The sequence below is a fragment of the Cetorhinus maximus genome, chromosome X (assembly GCF_964194155.1).
Source record: "Cetorhinus maximus chromosome X, sCetMax3.hap1.1, whole genome shotgun sequence".
NCBI lineage: Eukaryota > Metazoa > Chordata > Chondrichthyes > Lamniformes > Cetorhinidae > Cetorhinus > Cetorhinus maximus.
Genome location: NC_135917.1, coordinates 14,800,990 through 14,817,350, shown reverse-complemented (window position 1 = coordinate 14,817,350; position 16,361 = coordinate 14,800,990). Strand labels below are relative to the sequence as shown.

The 16,361-nt window shown below is 43.4% G+C and overlaps 1 protein-coding gene across 1 annotated transcript in view; it reads right to left on the bottom strand.

Moving 5' to 3' along the window:
• The window catches only part of smarcc2 (SWI/SNF related BAF chromatin remodeling complex subunit C2), a 145,374-nt gene that overhangs the window by 70,053 nt on the left and 58,960 nt on the right, over nt 1–16,361 (bottom strand). Inside the window, exons 8-9 of the mRNA XM_078534530.1 lie at nt 15,794–15,925; nt 15,146–15,261 (exon numbers count right to left, since the gene is read on the bottom strand). Coding sequence (XP_078390656.1) covers nt 15,146–15,261; nt 15,794–15,925 — 248 coding nt within the window. The remainder of the gene's footprint in view (nt 1–15,145; nt 15,262–15,793; nt 15,926–16,361) is intronic.

The following is a 16,361-nucleotide window of genomic DNA, read 5'->3' as shown; positions in this document are numbered from 1 at the left end:
TACAGGGGGATTGAGGGTACAGTGACATTAACTGTACAGGGGGATTCAGGGTACAGTGACATTAACAGTACAGGAGGATTGAGGGTACAGTGATATTAACAGTACGGGGGATTGAGGGTACAGTGATATTAACAGTACAGGGGGATTGAGGGTACAGTGATATTAACAGTACAGGGGGATTGAGGGTACAGTGACATTAACAGTACAGGGGGATTGAGGGTACAGTGATATTAACAGTACAGGGGGATTGAGGGTACAGTGACATTAACAGTACAGGAGGATTGAGGGTACAGTGATATTAACAGTACAGGGGGATTAAGGGTACAGTGATATTAACAGTACAGGGGGATTGAGGGTACAGTGATATTAACAGTACAGGGGGATTGAGGGTACAGTGACATTAACAGTACAGGGGGATTGAGGGTACAGTGACATTAACAGTACAGGGGGATTGAGGGTACAGTGACATTAACAGTACAGGGGGATTGAGGGTACAGTGACATTAACAGTACAGGGGGATTGAGGGTACAGTGACATTAACTGTACAGGGGGATTCAGGGTACAGTGACATTAACAGTACAGGGGGATTGAGGGTACAGTGATATTAACTGAAAAGGGGGGTTAAGGGTACAGTGACATTAACAGTACAGGAGGATTGAGGGTACAGTGACATTAACTGTACAGGGGGATTCAGGGTACAGTGATATTAACAGTACAGGGGGATTGAGGGTACAGTGATATTAACTGTAAAGGGGGATTAAGGGTACAGTGACATTAACAGTACAGGAGGATTGAGGGTACAGTGACATTAACTGTACAGGGGGATTCAGGGTACAGTGACATTAACAGTACAGGGGGATTGAGGGTACAGTGATATTAACTGTAAAGGGGGATTAAGGGTGCAGTAATATTAACAGGGGATTGAGAGTACAGTGATATTAACAGTACAGGGGGATTGAGGGTACAGTGATATTAACAGTACAGGGGGATTGAGGGTACAGTGATATTAACAGTACAGGGGGATTGAGGGTACAGTGATATTAACTGTAAAGTGGGATTAAGGGTGCAGTGATATTAACAGGGGATTGAGAGTACAGTGATATTAACAGTACAGGGGGATTGAGGGTGCGGTGATATTAACAGGGGATTGAGAGTACAGTGATATTAACAGTACAGGGGGATTGAGGGTACAGTGATGTTAACAGTAGTGGAGGATCAAGTGTACAGTGATATTAATACTACAGGTAGATTGAGGGTAAAGTGATATTATTAGTACAGGTAGGTTGAGTTTAAAGTGATATTAACAGTATAGGGGAATTGAGGGTACAGTGATATTAATAGTGCAGGGCGATTGAGGGCATAGTGATATTAATAGTACAGGCAGACTGAGGACAGTACAGGAGGATCGAGGGTACAGTGATATTAATAATAAAGACGGATTGAGGGTACAGTGATAGTAACAGTGCAGGGGGATTGAGGGTACAGTGATAGCAACAGTACAGGAGGATCGAGGGTACAGTGATATCAACAGTAAAAGGAGGATCAAGGGTTGAGTGATATTAACAGTACAAGGGGATTGAGGGTACAGTGATATTAACAGTACAGGGGATTGAGGGTACAGTGATATTAACAGTACGGGAGGATTGACTGTACAATGATATTAACAGTACGGGGGCTTGGCGGTACAGTGATATTAAGATGACAGGGGGATTAACAGTACAGTGATATCAACAGTACAGGGGGATTGAGGGTACAGTGATATCAACAGTACAGGGGGATTGAGGGGACAGTGATATTAACAGTACAAGGGGATTGAGGGTACAGTGATATTAACAGTACAAGGGGATCGAGGGTACAGTGATATTAACAGTACGGGGGCTTGACGGTACAGTGATATTAAGATGACAGGGGGATTAACAGTACAGTGATATCAACAGTACAGGGGGATTGAGGGTACAGTGATATTAACAGTACAGGGGGATTGAGGGGACAGTGATATTAACAGTACAAGGGGATTGAGGGTACAGTGATATTAACAGTACAAGGGGATCGAGGGTACAGTGATATTAACAGTACGGGGGCTTGACGGTACAGTGATATTAAGATGACAGGGGGATTGACAGTACAGTGATATCAACAGTACAGGGGGATTGAGGGGACAGTGATTTTAACAGTACAAGGAGATTGAGGGTACAGTGATATTAACAATACAGGGGATTGTGGGTGCAGTGATAGTAATAGTATAGGAGGATCGCGGGTACAGCGATATTAATAGTACAGGTAGATTGAGTTTACAGTGATATTAACAGTACAGGAGGATCGAGGGTACAGTGATATTAATAGTACAGGCAGATTGAGGGTACAGTGATAGTAGCAGTACAGGAGGATCGAGGGTACAGTGATATTAATAGTACAGGCAGATTGAGGGTACAGTGATAGTAGCAGTACAGGAGGATCGAGGGTATAGTGATATTAATAGTACAGGCAGATTGAGGGTACAGTGATAGTAGCAGTACAGGAGGATCGAGGGTACAGTGATATTAACAGTACAGGAGGATTTAGGGCAAATATTAACAGCACATGTGTGCGAGTGTATGTTGTAAATAAGCATTATTTAATGACCAATCCCCACTGAGCCTTGCTCACACTTTCCTCCATTCTTATGAAGCTCCACTTAAGGCTGCCTGTTACTGTGTTCGAACAAACTTTGATCTGCTCGACAAGCCCCTCCCTCTGTGTCGAAAAGCATTGTTAAAATGTAAACATTTAACATCCACCGAGTTCTCTTTATCCACTTCATCTCTTCAAATGACATCCATTACATTTATCAGACTCTCCCAGAAAGCCATGCAGACTTCCCATTTCACTGTTCCGTCCTTATAGTTTTTTTTAAACTACTAAATATCAGGTCCACTGGATTTGTATTTTCCAGCCGTCACTTTATAGTATATAGGTGTTCTGCACCGCTTGGGTACTCTTTTTGTTTCCAATAAATCTTTAACCATTTCCATAAGTACCCTTGTGTGCAATACAGCTAGGTTGGGAGCTTATCCTCTCAGTGTTCAGCTTATTTGTGAAGTCCTTATTTGCAATTTCTAACATTCCCCACCCTCATTCTCCCTCAAGAATTCACCTCTGTATTAGGAAGGGAGCCCATGGTTCTCCTTGATGAACATGGAGGAAAATAATTCGTTAAGGGTATTAGTCACCTTTTGGTCACTTGCTCCCATGCCCCCTTGGGATCTATCTACATAGAATGCTGCCTCTGGTGTGCATCCTTATAAACTGAAAGCATCACACATGCAAAGTGTATGTCACATTCGCATTAGACAAGTTCAAATAACATGTATTCATAAAAATAGATTAAATGGCAGCAGGACTGGAAACTCGCCTACTAATGAGCAAGTGGTCAGCAGTTACAAAAGCAACAAGACAAGGACCAGCAGTCAACAGCTACCAGGAACGAGCAAGGAGAACAAATTAAACTGCAGAGTTTTTAAAACATGTGTTTGGTCGCCATCTTGTTTCCCAGTAACCCAAGGATCACAGAATAAATCTAAGGCTTGGGAAATAACAAAACACACAAAAATTTTAACTCACACCAAAGAAAATCTTTAAACTTACCCATAAAATTGCCCAGGTCGTCTTGGAAACTGTCCACAGGCCTACCCCCTCTCAGGAGCCTGGAGTTTGAGCTTTGCACCTGGCCTGGCTTTTGCTTTTGTTCAGCTTGCCTCCCCTCCCCATGATTTTTGGAGTTCCATGTTTGTGCGACAATGACATGTTTCCATTGTCAAACGTTTAGATATTTTGTGATGCATTAGAAATAGGCATGGCTGTAGCAGGAGCATTTCTCTTATTTGTGCGCATCTGAAATAAACAACTCTTAAGCGGTAACATAAGAGCAGCAAAGTCTGCAATGACTGTGCCAGTATCCAGGTTTGTAGCGAGGTTAATAGACCTGAATTTAAACAATTATGTTGGCAATACCTTCGAGCTGCACTAACTATCACTGCAGGCAATCTCAGAAAAGAAAAAAATCTAAATTAATCTTCTCAAACTTTGTATTTCTTGTTTTCCGCTATAAAAACTCTGGCGGAGGAGTCTGCCCAGCTGATAGCATAAATATCAGTGACACTTTATCGTTTCTGTATCATTTGTGACAATTGACCTCCTGAGAGAATGACTATTTTCTGAAAGTGAAAGTTTGTTCATCTGCTATTGTAGCTGTCAGTGTTGGCCTGGCCTCCTTGAAATTATCTGTATAGCTGAATAAAGCAATTGCTTTAACCAGAGAGGGGAAGGGAAACAGAGGGTGTAGAGCGAGAAGGGGTAAAGAGAGAGCAGGAGAGAGAGAGAGAGAGAGAGAAAGGGAACAGAGAGGGCACAGGAGAGAGAAGAGGAAGAGAGAGAGCAGGAGAGAGGGAGGGTGCAAACAAATGCTCATATGCAAGAGAAGAAAATGTCCGCTAAGAAAAAGGACAAAGCGCCGGCCAGAGTGTAGAATACGTCTGCAGATGACCAAATGCTCAGCTTTCCTGTGACGAATGTGTAATGCAGGATTTCAAGCTTTTGCACCTGCGGAAACTACATTTTCAGGTACTATCCAATATCCGAGTGGAAGCTTATTGTCTCCTGCTTGGGGCGGAATAAGCAACTTGCCAATCTTGGCAGACGGTGTCAACAATAGAACCTGCTAAATGCTCTGACTGCATTACCCAGCAAAACCTGGTGGGTGTGCTCCTGAAATGAAGCCGCCCATTTCCCAAAGTGACAGGCTAAAAGCCACACATTGCGCCTGAGTTCAAAACTTGAGCTGACGTTTGCTGCTGTAGCATGGCGGCCTGTATTTGATGCTCAGAGATGGGGAAGTGACAGAACTGAGAGAGAGACAATGGTCCACTTTAGCGACTGCCTATGTTGCATGGCCCACTGATATACCAATCCCGCTCAGGCAGTTTTGCGCACATCATCCACACCTGGTGAGGCCTGAACTGAATTACTGCAATTTTTGTTGCATTTCAAGCCTGTGGCAGAGGTCGAGGTTGATCTCCTGCCCCAACTGCAAAGGCAGCTTTGTTTGTTTTGATGCAGCCAATACCTTGCATGTGTCAGTGTCAGCAGCTGTACCGAGCAACTAACAACCCAGGTAGGGGGATTCTGATCTGCACTGAGTGTTAAAATTTCCAGCTGTGTCCCTCAGTGTTCTTGTTTGAACTTTCTGCTTTACGACTGTCATATTATCAACGTGAGCACATGTGATTGGTCAATAATTGCTGCCACACAACCTTGGAACATCATTGCCGAGAGTGGATCCTGTGAACAAATGAGCAGCATTGATTTGATTTATTCCTCTGTGTTATGTCCTAATAAGGGCAGCTGATACTTGCTCTAGAGGTTCGGAGGCTGGTGCTGACAACCTAATTCTTGGAATAAACCTGAAAAAGAAGTAAAATGTAGACTGGCCGCTTTGGAAATAGAATGAAACACGTAAACTGAGAAAATGAACCTAACCTATTCTCACGGAGAGACTGAAATCTCGCTTTAATCTAACAGCAATGCAAGCTGGGAAAAAAGCAAGTTGTCATAATGGCACAGGTCAAGGGGCTTTATAGGATCCAGGAGCCAGAGCTCAGGTCATCACTGATTGCCAAAATCAGGCCCTGTGAGCAGACACCAGGCAACAACCTAATCAAACTCCAGTGTTTTCTCATGGTGTGTGGAGGCTGTACTGAAGATTGAGAGTGTACTGTAGGCTTTCCTAATACTCTTTTTCTTCAGTTTGAATAGGTTGAGATTCAGAGATCACTGAGCTGCCCCCTTCTGTGCTAAAGTTCCCGTAATGGTTTTTCCCACTTAACTCCTTCGAACAACCTACTTGCGCCTTTGGCTTTTACAAAATGCAAGGACCCATCAGTTTAAGATAATGTGCTGGTAGCTCTCCTGTGGCATTGCTCACAGGTAGTCTGCAGGTTCTGATGTTTAAAACAATCCTGCTGTAGTTCCCTCATCTTTGGAATACATTTATTACAGCAATGTCAGCTGAAGTCAAAATATTACACAGCTTGTTATTGAAAGTGATATCCCTCAGATATGTCTGTAATACTACTTTCATGCCACTTTACAAAGCTTGTTTAAATGCCAGTCATCTTTTGTTCTTCCCTTCCCAACATCTCTCTTATTCCCAGTTAGTTACATTGCCAATCTTTCCTAACCTTTTCCCCAGTAGTTTACACTATTTCTCACCCCTTTATTTCCTAAAGTGGATTTGTAGATCCTGACTAATCGTTTAGGGTAACATTGCCCAGGATGGTTTTGCCAACATTGAGTCTCTAGAGACCAGGACCCGAACAGGCGGTCATTTGGCATGGTGGAGGCATGCCTGGCTGTGGTTACAATGGTCAAGGTAAGCATCAAAAAGCCAGGCGGATATGCCCATCTGACCCCGCTGATGTTGGTCACCCTCAGTGATCCCAAAAAACCTTCATTCAAACAATGCCAGTTCAGAATTATCACTTAACCCATTGGTTTCCCATGGTACTGTACACAGGCAGTCTAGACCAAGTGTAGTCAGGTGAAGCAAGGTTGGAGAGAGCAGCAGATATTTGGACCAGGACGTGCAGAGTTACTCGATTTTTAAAGCCATTCATTCTATCATTATTTTTATATTTGTTATAAATTTCTGTGTCAACACTGATGATAGAACGTGCCTCTAAATACACCGGCCTGTCAGTAGTGTTACCACTGGAGGGGGGGTTGTAATGACAGCGTGACAAGTCAGTGTGCATATAGAGATTTATACTGAAATGTATGTACAAATGCAATATTATACATCGATATATAACTGTGTAGAACGCAAAAACAAATGACCCCCCACCTCCCCAGTTGTGGTTCGTAGAGGCTCCCCTGATTTGAACACTCCAGACACAAGTTCCAAATGAGAAGGGTGAAAACTCAACTCCCACGACACAGACTAGCTGAAAATTCCCAGCGTTCAGGCCGAACAGAAATTTCAACTCCAGCCCCATCTATAGGCAGAAGGCAGGCTACCTGGGGGACAGTTCTCGCAGCATTCCTATTATTAACTAACAAGTTACCTAGAATCAAACAGCACAGCATGCCATTCGGCCCATCAAGCCTGTGCCGCTTTTCGTAGAACGATCCAATTAACCCCACTCTCATGTTTTCTCCAGATAACCCTGCAAAACTTTCTCCATCGAGCACTGATCCAGTTCCCTGCTATTGAATCTGCTTCCACCGCCCCTTCCGGCAGTGCATTCCAGATCATAATTTAAAAATGATTTCCCTCACGCCACCTCTGGTCCTTTTGCCCATCACCAGGCAGCATCTGTGGAGAGAAACAGAGTTCATGCTTCAGGTGGCCTGAAACGTTAACTCTGCTCCTCTCTCCACACATGCTGCCAGACCTGCTGAGTATTTGCAGCATTTTCTGTTTTTATTTTAGATTTCCAGCATCTGCAGCTTTTTTTGCTTCTGTACCTCACGTGTGTCCTCTGGTTACCCGGCCCTTGTGCCAATGGAAACAGTTTCTCCTTATTTACTCTGCCAAAACTCCTCAAATCTTTGAACACGCTGGGTGTTTTTTTTTTAAATCAGGATTGTGTCATCCTAGAAATTTGATTTGTAGCGTATGCAGTAGCCTGGTAGTTGAAAAGTGAGACAAAATTTAAGGAATTTCTATTGGTCAGTTTTGTTCTATTTTGTGGTTAGCAAATGATAACAAAACAACTTGATTGCTCGATTTTCTGATGGATGCTCATTCTGCAGTGGTACCTTTTACTTTTTGATTTATTTGGCTGGAAACTGTTTCCATCGATCACAACCTTTTTTCTGGCTCAACATGTCGTGCTTTGAGGTGTTAATGCTAAGGCCACACTTTCAGGTTTCAAGCCTGCGAGAGGGCAGACATGTCAGGTGCAAGGGAAGAAAAGGACAGGGTGAACAATGTTATCAAAGTTGAGGGATTCAGACCGAGGCACAATTGGTATATGAACCTGCTACTCTAGAGCTGTAGTACTGGACAGTGGGGTCAAGAGGCTTCATCATTTGTTAAAGATTCACTGGTAAGTGGCTAGCATGTGATCGAGTAGGAGAGACAACCAATGCTGGAGAAAGAAACTAACCAGAGGGAGCGCAGTGGGTGAGCCAAGAGAGTGGAGAGAAGGAAAAGAGACAGTGGAAGCAACAGCCATGTGAAATCACAGAAAGCTTACAGCACAGAAGGAGGCCATTTGGCCCATCGTTTCTGTGCTGGTCAATCACCTGTCCCCCCTCTTTGGGTCAGTATTAATTTTGTCTGGTTATGTTGCTGTGAAGCATGTTGGGGCATTTTACTAGGTTACAGTTGATATGTAAGTGTAAGTTTGCTTTAAATTTATTCCTTCATGGGATGTGGGCTTCACTGGCTCCGTCAGCGTTTATTGCCCATCCCTAATTGCCCAAGTTGCAATGATCAGAAGACGATGCAGTGGGAGTAGCTCCTTAATCAACAGAACATGCTCTGTTCAGCTGAAAAGCTGAAGGAGAACATGACTGGGAATCAGAACCAGGTTAAAAAGCCCAAAGATTGCACTGGATTTGTGCCAATGGGACCTACTTGTGCCTGCTGATACAATGCAGCACCGATTTCATCATCATTTTCTGGGGCAGATCTTTTAAATATCCATTAGCAGCACAAATCCTGTAAAAACAAGGAATACAGTGCTGAGGGTGATTAGAAATTAGGGTTAGGGTGTAACCTTTAAACAGCTTGTCTGGCTCAAGCTGGGAGCAGGCGAGCAAGCAGCTAAGTTTTTAAAAATTAATTTACGGGATGTGGGCGTCGCTGGCTGGGCCAGCATTTATTGCCCACCCTCAATTGCCCTTCAGAAGGTGGTGGTGAGCTGCCTTCTTGAACCGCTGCAGTCCATGTGGTGTAGGTACACCCACAGTGCTGTTAGGGAGGGAGTTCCAGGATTTTGACCCAGTGACAGTGAAGGAACAGTGATATATTTCCAAGTCAGGGTGGTGAGTGACTTGGAGGGGAACTTCCAGGTGGTGGTGTTCCCAACTATCTGCTGCCCTTGTCCTTCTAGATGGTAGTGGTCATGGGTTTGGAAGGTGCTGTCTAAGGAGCCTTGGTGAATTCCTGCAGTGCATCTTATAGATGGTACACACTGCTGCTACTGTGCGTCAGTGGTGGAGGGAGTGAATGTTTGTGGCTGGGGTGCCAATCAAGTGGGGCTGCTTTGTCCTGGGTGGTGTCGAGCTTCTTGTTGGAGCTGGTGGACAGGCTTAGGGGGAGTCAGGAGGTGAGTTACTCGCCGCAGGTTTCCCAGCCTCTGACCTGCTCTTGTTTCCACAATATTTATATGGCTGGTCCAGGTTGGTTTCTGGTCAATGGTAACCCTCAGGATGTTGATAGTGGGGGATTCCATGATGGTAATGCCATTGAATGCCAAGAGAGATTTTTAGAATCTCTCTTTTGGAGATGGTCATTGCCTGGCACTTGTATGACGCGAATGTTACTTGCCACTTGTCAGCCCAAGCCTGGAAATTGTCCAGGTCTTGCTGCATTTGGACATGGGCTGCTTCAATATCTGAGGAGTTGCAAATGGTGCTGAACATTGTGCAATCATCAGCGAACATCCCCACTTCTAGCCTTTATGATGGAAGGAAGGTGAAGCAGCTGAAGATGGTTGGGCGTAGGACACTACCCTGAGGAACTCTTAGTAGGAAACTATTTCTCACTGTCTCACTGAGTTGAGTGTGAGGTCACTGCTTTGGATGGCTCATGTGTGATTTTGTCCTACTTTTCACAAATTTCTTCCACTTAAGGATCTGAGACAGAAAGCCAAAGAAGGGAGGGGATTGTTCTATGAGGAGCACAGAAATTCACTGAGATTGCCTTATAATTCCTCCTTCAGGAGATTTAGCAGATGACAGAGAGATTGCTGAATTTAGAGGAGAAGAAGCTGCAAAAGAAATTTCACTAACCATTTAAGACAGAGCTGAGGAGAAACCTCTTCCCTGAGGGTTGTCAGTCCCCAGAAATCTCCTCCACAGAAAGCAGCGAGGCTGGGCCATTGGACACAACCAAGGCCGAGTCAGAGAGACCCCAAAGGACAAGAGAAGTACAGAAGTGGCACTGGTGAAACAGGTAGAGGGACTCACAAGAGATGTGAAACGTAAAGGGGTCAGGGAAGGTAAATAGATATTATTGGATTTGATAGGTGAAGCAAAAAGGAACATATAGGCAGTCACATCAGGATCAGACAGAGTGGGACAAGGTGTAGGGAAGGAAAAGGGTGTGGGGGGGAGGCAGGAAACAGCAACACATTCAAAGGAGACAACAAATGGGTTAAGATAGAAAAAAGATGGAATGAAAGGTAAGAATAGCAGGAGTAGGATGTGAAATTGCACAGTCCAAGCTGTGACCCATCTCTAAAAGGCTGATGAAGCTGATAGTCAGTCATAGTTGTTCATTTGGGGGTAAATGATACACGTAGAATTTTTTTTATTCATTCATGGGATGTGGGCGTCACTGGCTAGACCAGCACTTATTGCCGATCACTAGTTGCCCTTGAGAAGGTGGTGGTGAGCTGCCTTCTTGAACCGCTGCAGTCCATGTGGTGTAGGTACACCCACAGCACTGTTAGGGAGAGAGTTCCAGGGTTTTGGTCCAGTGACAGTGAAGGAACGGCGATATATTTCCAAAGTGAGTGGCTGGGAGGGGAACTTCCAGATTGTGGCGTTCTCATGTGTCTGCTGCCCTTGTCCTTCTAGATGGTAGTGGTGGTGGGTTTGGAAGATGCTGTCTAAGGACTCTTAGTGAGTTCCTGCAGTGCATCTTGTAGATGGTACACACTGCTACTATTGTGTGTCGGTGGCGGAGGGAGTGAATGTTTGTGGATGGGGTGCCAGTCAAGCGGGGCTGCTTGTGAGATAACATTCTCAGAGATAGTACCAGTGCAAGGCAAGGCAGGGGATAAGATTAAAAGGAAAATTGAGGAGATTATTGTGGCTACCTTAATTGTGTTAGAGGGGAGAGGGAGAAAGAGAGAGATTGGGAGGAAAAAGAGAGAGGGGAGGGCAAAGATTAAGAGAGTGGAGAAAGTGGAGAGAGGAAGGGAAGACAAAGAGGAGAGGGGGAAATAGGTGAAGGCGGCAGGAGCAAGAAAGAGAAGGGAATTAGGAGGGTGAGATAAAAAGGAGGGATGAAGGAAGGGGAGTGGGAGGGGAGAGGGGAAATGAGAGAAAAAAAGGAAGAGACAAAGGGAACAAGAGGAGAGAGAAAGAGTGTGATGAAGGGAGAGACAGACAGTGGATGAGACACTCCCATTTGAGGTTTCTGTGCCAGCTGAAATTGTTGTGTCATTTTTACCACTTGGTCTACTCCAGGGGCCGGCTGCACAATTAAGATGTTTAGCTAGTAAAGTGTTTAAAGGTGCCAATAAGCACCTGGACTACCAGAGGAGGAGGAGATTGTTTTAAATAGCTGGCAAAGCTTTGATCAAGTCTAGACCTTGGCCTGTAGTTTTCAGGCCACTGCTGTGTTCTTCCTTTAGTGAAGAGCTCTAATTCTGCACATCGTTTTTGAAGGCTATGTAAATCCTCGGTTTCTGTCCTTGGATGAACAGGCTATGAAGGATTAAAAACGCAGGAAATAACCAGCTTTCTAAAGACTTTATTTTTGAAATATGACAGATACTAGGTGCAAGTTTTATATTTATTTACAATATGTTGTATCTTCCAGAGAGCTCACTTCTTGCCCACGTTTCACCTGACCTCCTGTGTCACAACTGTGAGCCATAATAGGAAAACCTTATGCCAACATTTATCGGTGGTGGTGTAATTGCCGGCCTTCTACCACTAGGTGATACTGCTGAACCTCAACTCCCCATCTCTATCTCGTCAGTCTTATACAAAGCAATTGTGCTTTCACCTCTGTTCTGCTGCCAAGGCTGGAAATGAACTGATTTCTTTCAGTAATATTTGTGTTGCTGCTGTTATTTTGGTTGTAAAATTAGAAAGAAAAAGTGTTTCTGGCTGTGCCTGCCTAAGAGCTTGGCCACTTGCCCTGCTGCCAATGAAAAGAAACACTCTTCAATAGCCCAGTCCCTAGCTCAAGAAAATGCTAGCTCCCAGCTCTTTCAAAAGACATCTTACAAGTATTTTCCCTTCAGCCATTCTCATAGCCCTGCCAGCTATTTACAAAACATACCCTCCTCCTTTGGTAGTCCCGCTGCTTATTGCTGCCGTTACATTTTAAAGCATATTCTCTGCTTTTATTTGCCTAGAGGCTCAGCCTCTAGCCCCAGCTCTGTTAAACTTAAGCAATTGCCTGCGCCTGGCTCTGCCCTGGGACCCCATCTCAGTAGACGCAGACCTCAGGCTCCCTTCCCAGGGCTCCCCCGATGCTGACAAACCAGCATCCCAGTAATGCTACTTGGCGTAACACACATATAGGACCTCTGACTCACTCAGGGTAATGCTATGGCAGATGCATTTGTAGGTACTAAAAATCTTGCATCTGGGATGCCTCCTGTGATACCCTTCACCATCACACATTAAGTTTTACACCTATTTCTTCTACTTACCTCTGATGGGTTCATTTCTGCCACCCAATGTATTCGTTATAAATTTATACTAAACAATTTATAATTCATGATCCAAACTTCTTCCAGTTGACTGAGTGGCAAACAAATGAACTCTGCCTCAAGGAAACTTCCTCCAGGTAATCGTGTGACATTCACTGGGATTTACTCAGGTTAAACTCTGAGGGGCTCTAAGAGCACCAATCAAATTGTTAGAACAAAAATTCCAAGGTCTTTTGCCCGCCATTTTTTTTTACACAGTAACTGAAATTTCTAAAATAAGGTTTTGAACACAGTGAAAACATGAAAAAATTACATATTTCCAAATTAATTATGCTTGATTTATTTGTTAAAGTGCCTTCGTTAATAGTTTTACATGAAGAACTTAGCCCCTCTCAAATCCTGAGCTTGAAGTTTATAATTTGATGGACAGCTGTCACTCTGTTTGCTTCAAGGAGATACTATGTGAGTGTGTGTGTGGTGTATACAATTTTCCACCATATATTAGCAATAATTTCTTCCTGTTGTTTGTCTCATCTCAGAATTTCTGACTTTTTCGCAAAACACACTGGAGAACAAATTTTCTTTTTTTCTTAATAAAATTTGATACTTCAATTTTTCTCCATAGCTGAATTCAACTGCTCAGGTTTACCTCAGGTAAATAAAAACTAGATCAGTTGAACTTACAAAGCCAAGATAATTAATTTATTTTCCTCCACTGATGGTTCCCCCCCCCTCTTTATTTTGGCTTCACTACAGTTGCAAATCTTCCGCTTTTCTGGTCAATACATCAGTTCTCAGATAGAGGGAATAGGGTCGAGGATGAATGAAAAAGACTCAACGACAGGGACACAGACCGACAACAAAAGAGAAAGACAGAAAAGGGAAGCAGAGGGAGCGACTGGTGTGGACAAATCCGAAGCACAGAGAGAGGGACTGTGAGGCAGAAATACTGAGAGAAACAAACAACAGCACAAAAAGAGATAGCAAGAAAGAAACAGAAAAGGGAAAAAAAAATTAGGGGTACTGAGAGATCCAGATGCAGAATAAGGAGGGAGAGACAGAGAGAGCGAGTAACAATAAAGCGAACTTGCATGCATCTGCATGAAGCAGAAAGAGATAGTGGGATGTGGCAAATCAGTGGGCCTGATAATTCAAGTTGCATAACATCCATGCATCGACTGACACGGTGACACCACTGGAAATCTGCGAGCAGATAGATCATAAAGGTTGTTAAATGTGCACTTTGAGGTTTGCAATGACCTAGTAAATGCAATAAAAACAGGCTGAGTATTCTCTTTACTCTTTACTGAGCATGAAGACTGTATACGTGACGATACCAAAAAATAACAGCCCAGTTGTACAGAGTAACCTCCAGGAATGAAGCAATGCCAAGCCCCAGGCCCTCAAAAGCGTGCGTATGCCTCTGGGAACAAACTTATTGGGCTAATGTCCAAGAGAACGGAGAATTCTAAGTGTACAATTTGGCTTGGAAACGATTTAAAGTTTTTGTGTGTTAGAAACCTTATTTTACTGGCAAAGCAAGATGGCGGCCAAAAGGACTTCTCCCCCATACCCCACCTCCTCGGCCCACACCCCCAAAGTATTTTGAGCAATTTAATTATCTCCCCTCTCCTCCTTGCTGCTCATTGGTAGCTATTTACTAATTTGTCATTGCTACTTTTACAACCTCTTCAGTAATATTCCAGGCAACCAGCGCTATTCAATTCATAACCATTTGCTGCTTTTCACAAACAGATTTGAGCCAATCAAGGTTGCATGATGGAGAATGCGATGTACACTTTGCATATATGATACTTGGCAGTGTGACAGACGTGTATGAGGCTTTGAGTTATTTCAGTATATTAATAACCTGAACATACTCCGGTAACACACTAATTGCTCTTTACACTTTGCCCAGAAACGTAAAGATTCTTGTTTTTCTGGGGCCAGAAGCCTTTTCAGGCAGTGATTCTCACAATATATCAGCACATGCCTACACTTCAAAATACTAATTCTAAGGATACCACTTTTTGGCTACTGCCGGCATTAAGAAAAGGGCAGGATATACAAGGACGGTCATGTGCTCCCTGGTAACACAGAGCAACAAGGTTGGAGGGATTCAGATCCCCTTCCAGCACTCAAATTTAACATAGGATCAAAACCTGACATTGCTCCTTTAAACTTCCTCAATCCCAAAGTCATTGATTTAACACAGCCTTCCACTTGCAATCTTTAATGATGTGGTCACAGTGGTGACCGAGATGTACAGGCCATGTAGCAATGCTTTTTTTTATATAAAGTGTTTCATAGTTTGACAAACCTCTGAGTGGTATAAGACTGCTCATGTGCTTAATAGATTTTATGAAAAATAGATCATTTCACTTTCTCCCAAAGGGTGAAGTCTGGGTCAGCAGCCTGGGAGACATGAGTGTTGGCATACCTTTCTAGATTTTGCATAAGAAATTCACACAGGAGGCAAAAAAAGCCTTTAACAGTTCTAACTTCAAAGTAAGCAATAATTTCCCGAGACAAGGGAAGTGCCTCACCCTTTCTTGGTGTTCTTTTTCTTGGAGTCAGGTGTCGGAGAAGGAGAAGGGGAGCGTTTCCTTTTTTTGTGACTGCTTCCCTTCTTATCTCTCCGATCTGAGTCAGGGCTGTGCACCTTTGAATAAATGTGTAAGAGTCACTCATCTTCCATACAGCCAGTGAAACCGCATTCTCACTCAAAGCACCAAATCACCCCGTGCAACCCGTGTACTTCCAGACAAGAAGCAATTCTCAATAACAGATCACGTTAGTCAGTGAAAGGATACGAATTAATGGGTAAGGTAGAACCGAGTCCAGAAATAGTTACTTAAAGAAACTGTTTGGGGCTGCTGGAAGTGAATGAAGAAAGATTTGAGCGACTGAATTCTGTTGGAGAAGCGAACAGGAAAGTATCCTACATTTAATTCGGTACACATTTACCCCAAGTCAAATGATCTTTTTTCTTCTATTCGCAAATAATAAACTATAGTGAGCGTCTGTTTTGAAAGCTACCACCTCTCTTTTTTTCTTGAAGTACATTGCAAGTTCAAATTTAAACATAATCACCAAAAGGAACAATCTTTAGAAAAAACAATTGAGTCAAACGTAACACTGACAAACTCACCTCAAGTCACGAAAGAGGTAAATTGGAAAACAGTAGAAATTACCTCTTCTGTTAATGTTTTGGCAGAGATTCTTTTCCTTCGAACAACAGGTGCCCGGTCATCATTCACCTCATAGTCTTCCTCGTTCATCCATTCATTAAAGGTATCGGTGTCCATTATCCACTTAGCATGGACCTTTCAACAAACAGGAAGTTTAGTTAGATAAAAGCAAAATACTGTGGATGTTGGAAATCTGAAATGAAAACAGAAAATGTGGGAAAAACTCAGCCGGTCTGGCAGCATCTGTGGAGAGAGAAACAGAGTTAACGTTTTGAGTCCAATATAACTCTTTGGAACTCTGGGAAGTTTAGTCTTGAAAATCAGCCCACACACTTACACGGGGGTTAAGAGCAGATAAATGCTGGAATTATTCCTGAAAGCTCAGATACCACTGTCGGAGGGAGGGGTGGTGGGGGCGAGGGCAGTTAAGGAACCTGTCTTTTTCTTGATTAAAATACAAACATTCCTTTGCTGCATTGTTTTATCTCTTCATCCCACCAGCTAAAAGACAGTAGTCCATAAGGAAGAGGTTTTACCATGACCAAGTGGGGTGATGGAATATTACTATATC